Below are 6868 nucleotides of genomic sequence, written 5' to 3'. Positions count from 1 at the left end.
CCCTTAAATGGACCCCGTCTGCGGTCACATAGAGCGTTTTTTTCTGTGCTACTGTAAATACAAGGAGTAATTCACAAACCCCCCAGAGGCACATCTGTCTGCTACCAAAGAAAATAAACTTTCACTCCTTTTTGCTTCAACTGTGTTATAATAACCCTTCCTTATGAACTTCCCCTCTTCCCATTCAGGAGCACCGAGTTCTTCGCTTTAGCCAACTCAGGTGTTAAATCCCCATCGGGGTTTTATAGCACGGCTGATTGGCACTGATGCGTTTAACTTGGCTGATACGACTGCTTCTGCACCTGTCCCTCATGGCATGCTGTCGTCTGGCAGGCCCAACATACCTGCGAGTACAGGCAGACATGCACAGGCACAGTCTGAGATGTGTGCTTTTAAAACATGTCATTAAAAAGTTTCTTCTCTGTGGGGAGTACACGCTGAAATGTTCCAGTCCCCGCCTCACTGCAAAGAGGACATTTTTTGACAAGCAGCTGCAGTGTGTACATGAACAAAGAGCCGTTTTGTGTACGTTAGTGCATGATCTGACGGCAGAGTCCTTCTGCTGTTTTGACATAAGGTGTCAGTGGAGTAAGAACACCTCTGACTGGAGGAGGAAGCTCCGGCTCTTTTCATCATTTGGCACTGCAGCCTTATGTGGTGTGTGTGTTCCTCCTCTATGATTGTCATGAAATAATTCTGGGATTTTACCAAATCGAAATGTGCCGTGTTTCTCCCCCTCCGTGAGGCGCGGCCCCGGAGCATTGAAGCCCTAATTTCCCCCCGCAGCAGTCAGGCCGGTCTTGTGGAGAGCTGGAAAATCATTTTCAGTCACAGCTGCAGCTACGGACTGTGACAGAGATGTTTGTAGTGGCGGGGAGCACAGCTGGTTTACATTGATGGGAGCTGACCACAGGGATGTTGAGGTTGTTCAGATGAGGCTCAGTGGAGCGGGGCAGTTGTTTTAATATCTGCAGAATTAGCAGAGAAAGGGACGAGCAGTAAAAGCAGATTCGTAATGCAGGTTCAACCACGTAAAGCTTTTCATTTGAGGGGCCCTAATCAGTGTAGTGTAACCCATTTTTGTTTAAGCTGCTGTGATATGAAGTCATGCTTATTTTTAGGTGGAAAAACTACATCACCGCTCATAAAAGTAAGAGCTGAAGGCAGGTCTGCCCTCAGATTTAAAATTCTGCAGGTTTATGTTGTCATACGCTTCAATATTTACGCCCCGACAACTTATAACTCTACAGCTGGATTTTAAAATCAGCATATCCTTCTCTGGGATTTCTCTTTTGTCTGTCCACTCCAGGGAGACACTGCTCTGAGGAGGTCAGGTTTTCTCCAAATGAGACACCCAGAGGCGAAGCAGGCACAGTGCAGCTCCGCCGTATAAAAGCAGCCAGCCGCAGCCACAGTAACAGAAGACATGCTTGTGCAATGTAACAGGGAGGCTGCTTGTTCTACGAGAGGAGTTTCAACATAGCCGCAGAATGAGGAAATATTTCAGGTGAAGAAGAGGAAGAAGAAGACCAAGTGCTCTTTCGTTGGTACAACACAGGAGGATGTCAAGGGCAGTCTGGATTACTTTGTTTTAAGCAGCTGCAGTCATGAGTGAGCATCCCAATCAGAGTGATCCTGATCATCTCCATGGATTTCTCATTTCAAAGGTAAGATTCCGTTCATGTAAAAAGGTCAATACAAAGGCAAATGTGGTGCCCTGAGGCTATCATTCTGACTTCATTTGTTTGTTTTTCTTCCATTCTTTTGTTAAGCATTTTAAAATGTTTCATTTTGTCCAAAACAATTTTACGGCAAAAAATTGGGTTTTATCAAAAGAATTTGTGGTGAGGGGATTTGGAGAACGCTTTGCTGCCAATTACAAAAAGTGAGACCATCTTGAGCGAAACGCTCCTTTAAACTGAATATTGGCTGTTATCACCAGTATGTGTGATTTTTATGTTTTAAATTATGCTTATAACAGTGTTACTTATTAAACATTTTCAGAACAATAAACATACTGTGGGTGAATTGGAAATAAAATCAAACATCAGGAAAAAATAAGTATCGAGTATAAAAATCATGTTTGGTTACAGAAAAGCATCAGCCGACATCGATCCGTGCAAAGAATTCCTAACTCTGTCACAGCGCTGGATCAGACTACACGCTGTCTCTCCACCGACACTGAGGATGACTGACACCGACCTGCTGCTCTGCAAACGCTCTTCACGTGTATGTCTGACTCAACACAAATCAGAGTTGACCTTCGGTGTCACGGCGAAGGTGCCTTTGCAGGAATGTGTGCAGCAGCGTTCAGTGTCAGACGGAAACTGCCAGAACTTGTCCAGGCTTCCAGCGCAGGCTCTAGAGACACTTGAACCTCAGAGAGGGCTGGCAGCTCTGTGTCTTTTGTGGGTTAAAGTTGAGTTACTTTGTCCGGAGCAGCTTTAGTAGTGACATAACTCATTTGAAGAAGTGCAATCGTGATATGACATTGAACACCTGATTTTAAATCCTGATCCTGATATAATATTGAAAACCTGCTTTTAAAACTTATAAAAACCCATAATAAAAGTTGTATAAGTTTTATAAGAAAATAAAACCTTTTATTAGCACTGTCATGATTATATTTGGGGTGCACGATTTAAAAAGTCAAATCAGCGGTAGCATATTGGAGTCAAGGGTCTTTTCTTTTTGCTGTTTCTTTTCAAATTGAAATGAAAGACTCAAGCACCCTCGCCACTGCAATCATTCTCTCACGGTCCCTCATCAGTCTGCACGCTGTCTCCCTTTCAGAATCTTCTCAACCAGAGCAACCACATCAGACCCGGAGCCCAGCGGTGATGTTGGCGATGCAGCACCTCAACTCCTCGGGTATTATCGCCCACTTCCCCCCCTATAACCACACCACCATGGCGCAGGAGCCCGGGGTGGAGGCCGTGGCACGCAACGACACCCGTCCACCGACCAGTCCCACAGCCGCCGGACTCACCATGACCCTGGGCATCGTGTTCAACGTGGTGGCCCTCTGCATTCTTGCCAAGGCTTACAACCGCTTCCGTCGGCGGTCGAAGGCCACCTTCCTGCTCTTTGCCAGCTCTCTGGTGGCGACTGACCTGGTCGGACATGTCATCCCTGGGGCCCTGGTGCTGAATAGATACACATCAGGCACGGGGTCCACAGCTGGTTCCTCCAGCGTACAAGGTGATCCTTTGAATCCGGATGCCTCGTGTCTGTTCCTGGGGGGTTGCATGGTGTTCTTTGGCCTGTGCCCTCTGTTCCTGGGCTGTGCCATGGCTGCTGAGCGCTGCCTGGGCGTCACCAAGCCTCTGCTGCACGCTCGCCTGGTGACCACAGCACGGACAAAGATGGCACTGGCCCTGATCTGGCTCCTGGCTTTGTGTGTGGCCCTTCTACCTTTCTTCAACCTCGGGGCCTACACTTACCAGTACCCGTGGACGTGGTGCTTCATCAGGGTGGAGAGCACTGGAGCCACAGATCTGGTCTTTGTGATGCTGTTCTCTGGACTGGCTCTGGGCTCTCTGGCGCTGGCCTTTGTGTGCAACACCATGAGCGGGATCACGCTGGTGAGAGCCCGGCTAAAGAACCGGTCCTGCACCCAACGGCGCTCAGCACGCTCTCATGACACCGAGATGGTGGTCCAGCTGGTGGGCATCATGGTCACCTCCTGCATCTGCTGGAGCCCTCTGCTGGTGAGTGTTGGGTAAATCATCTGTCATTTTAAAAAGTCATATTTCAGTGTGTGATGTCACTGTTTTGATATTTGATATTTGTGTGTCATCTCTCAAATCAGTGCTGCATGAAGAGACAGAAAATTAATTCAGTATTTTTTTTAGATAGCACAAATAGCTTTAAATACTACCATCATTTAGAAGATGAGTCACAGTCTACAGCTGTCTTTGGTAGATTTTAAAATGTTGCACCTAAGAACAAATTGGCCAACAGACCTTTAAACATGGAAGCAATCAAGTATTCAGTAGAGCTGGTTGTGTCACGCTTATAATTTTACCCAAATAGTTCAGAATGAGTGATAAAACTAAGAAGGAAAGAAGCCGGACTTTGCATCACAACAGGCGGTTGAACACGGCAGGAAACAGGGATTTTGCAATGATTTAAACTGGCTCAAGTCACAAAGTTGAATTTTAGAATATTGTTACTTTATCAGAATATCATCTTATTTTCAGTGTGTGCTGTACATGACAGTATTAAAACTGGGAGGGGTTGGCTTAGCAGCTGCCTTAGTAATGTATTTTTTCATCAAACAATATTTTGAAGGTGAAATTTATAAGCTAGTTGAGTCATCAAATGCAGACTTTTTGTGTCGGTGCAGGGCCTGACCTACCACAACCCAAAGTGTCTATTTGACCTCGGAAAAAGACTCAACAATCAACAATTTTTTCGTCTAGAGTAGCCTTAACAAAAACCTGAACATTCAACATAATGTTTTCTCTGGAGTTTCTTCAAGGGCAGAACAGTCCAATATTCAGCTCTTTGCTGGAGCTGTAAATACTCAGACCCAAGACCCAGTATTTTTTATTCTTCACTTGCATCTTAAACATTCCCTCAGCATAAGTTTGTTAGGACTAATCTCTCACTAGATCAGTGAGGTTAAAAGGGTGAAACAGTATACTATCGTCTCTCAGTACATATAAGCAATATTTCTTCACAAACAGGACAAGAGGGTACACTTTTAACTTATTGGTTAACTGGATAGATGCAGCAACATCTGTTTCATTTGAGCATGATCTCAGACTCATTGGGGTTCACCCTTAAAAGGTTTTTATAACATGTTGGTTGTATAAGAAATACAAACATCTCTGACATGGAAGGTGCCATAATGTAGAAAGTGAGATTTCCTGTTTTTTTTTCATAGTAAGGCAGGTCTAGGTGCTGTACTGTAAAGTATCACGATGTTCAATCAACAGAGAAATGTGCACAGCTTGTGTTTAGAAACTGTGCAGCTAAACGAGCAGTCAGGACTTCCGTGCGGTTGTTATGTCACAAACACTGACCAATCACTGCAGAGCTTTCAGACAGAGGCTGAATAGAGATGCTGCAGAAATGGACAGAATGACAAAAATAATGTGTTTTTGAGCAGTAGATTATGTTGGCATTTTATAGTAGACACCCACATTGGGACATTTAATATCATCACACGTTACTTGTTAATATGAGTTTATTAGATAAAGCATGATCCTGAACTTGTTTATTTGTTTTTCTTAGGTCTTTGGGATGATGTCAGCCACACGGTCCTTCAGTGATCCCCAGAGCAGTGACCTAGACACTTATAGGAGTCTGATGGTAACGGGTGTCAGGATGGCAACCTGTAACCAGATCCTGGACCCGTGGGTCTACATCCTGCTGCGACGCGCCATCCTCAGGAAGATCTACCGCATCACTAAAAGACAGGCCAGTTTCAGGGGAAGCATGTTCCGCACCGTTCGATGGGATGCCGGATCCTTTCAGAACTCAGAGAAAAACAGCGTTAATAAGATTTAAAGGGACCTACAGAGGAAGAAGAGGGAAACGTCTGCCATCACTTTGATGGGATGCTCTGTCATACCCTGGCAGCATCACCAGACAGCCCTGAAGTTGATCATCAGGATTAAAATTCCATGTCAAAAGGTCCAGAGTTTCTTCTCGTGGCTGATGGGGATGAAATCCACCTCGGTTTATGTGTATGAAGTGTTACGTGTTGAGATCCAAAATGGTAAAAAATAAATAAATAATTAAAATAAAAATGGAAACATGTTGTAGATTTTAAATATCAGAAAGACTGTCTAGTAACATCATCTTGGTTTGGTGTGTGAACTCATCATAAACTGCTTATAGTTCTTATTAGAATGCAACATGGTCCATATGCAGGAACTGTTTGCATGTCAGTCTGTCCTCTATGAGAGCAGTTGTAAATATAAAAAAAATGTTTCAGTTGGAGTATAATGTGTTAACTTTTTGTTGAAGTGAACAAACATCTCAACTCAAAGGTTTCTAGTTTCTGCAAAGGTTTTTTTTTTCTCTGACATAATGTAAAAGTCAATGACTTGTGTAAATGCTCACATAGGTGAGCAAAAGAAATGGCTGTGCTTTTACCTCAGCTTAAAGATGTGAAAAACATGTGAATGTGAATGTGTGTCTTTATTGTGTGTCTGTGAATGTATCTACAGTATTATCCCTGAGTGTCCTGGGACTGAAGTGAAGCTATGTGTCACAAAAGCTAATTGGATGTGATGTTGTTAAGATAAGGGAATCTGAGATTACATAATAAATGGTTATCTCTTCGTGTTTCATCTCATTTTGGTCTACAATTGAAGTAATATTTCTACAACTTTGTCTAGATGAGATAATGTTTTTTCGATATTCCTCTACACTCTGTGTCTCTTGTGACTGCAAACACGGCTCTGCTCATATAACATGTTTAATTCAATCCAAAGAGTAGATTTCGAGGCAACGCATAAAAATTATTTCACTAAAATATCCTCTTCTTTATCTCGAGTCTCATTTAGCAAATTTGCATTAGCTTCTTGAATCTCCCCCAAAACAAAGGATGTGACATGCCATCATGTGACGGCTTCATGTTCTGAAAGGGAATAGAAGAATGAGTCTTGTATCACTCTAAAGACAAGACACACTACACGTGATGTACTCCAGCTCTCTTACTATGCTGCCAGTGATTCTCCATGCAAGCAAGTGGTCGCTCCACTCTGGCTAAAATATTCAGCAGCATTATTCTTGGAGGTCAGACTGGAGCATTCAGTCAAGTCCGTTCTATTTATATAACCAAATATCACAAATCACATTTTGCCTTAAGGAGCTTTACAATCTGTATAGCATACATGACCCACAGACATTC

General features: G+C 43.5%; 1 protein-coding gene across 2 annotated transcripts; it reads left to right on the top strand.

Moving 5' to 3' along the window:
* The first annotated feature begins 842 nt into the window (after positions 1-842).
* On the top strand, positions 843-6296 carry LOC115574787 (prostaglandin E2 receptor EP1 subtype-like). Of its 2 annotated transcripts, XM_030406399.1 has the most exons (4): positions 843-1667; positions 2094-2229; positions 2794-3710; positions 5242-6296. In XM_030406399.1, the coding sequence occupies exons 3-4, from the start codon at positions 2841-2843 to the stop codon at positions 5515-5517; spliced, it is 1146 nt and encodes a 381-aa protein (XP_030262259.1). In that variant the 5' UTR covers positions 843-1667; positions 2094-2229; positions 2794-2840; the 3' UTR covers positions 5518-6296. The 2 variants fall into 2 exon arrangements, with proteins under 2 accessions (XP_030262259.1, XP_030262258.1); XM_030406398.1 differs by lacking the exon at positions 2094-2229 and having other exon boundaries at positions 845-1667.
* The last annotated feature ends 572 nt before the right edge of the window (positions 6297-6868 follow it).

Source organism: Sparus aurata, chromosome 23 (genome assembly GCF_900880675.1).
Source record: "Sparus aurata chromosome 23, fSpaAur1.1, whole genome shotgun sequence".
Classification (NCBI taxonomy): Eukaryota; Metazoa; Chordata; class Actinopteri; order Spariformes; family Sparidae; genus Sparus; species Sparus aurata.
This window is presented reverse-complemented; position numbering and strand designations above follow the sequence as displayed.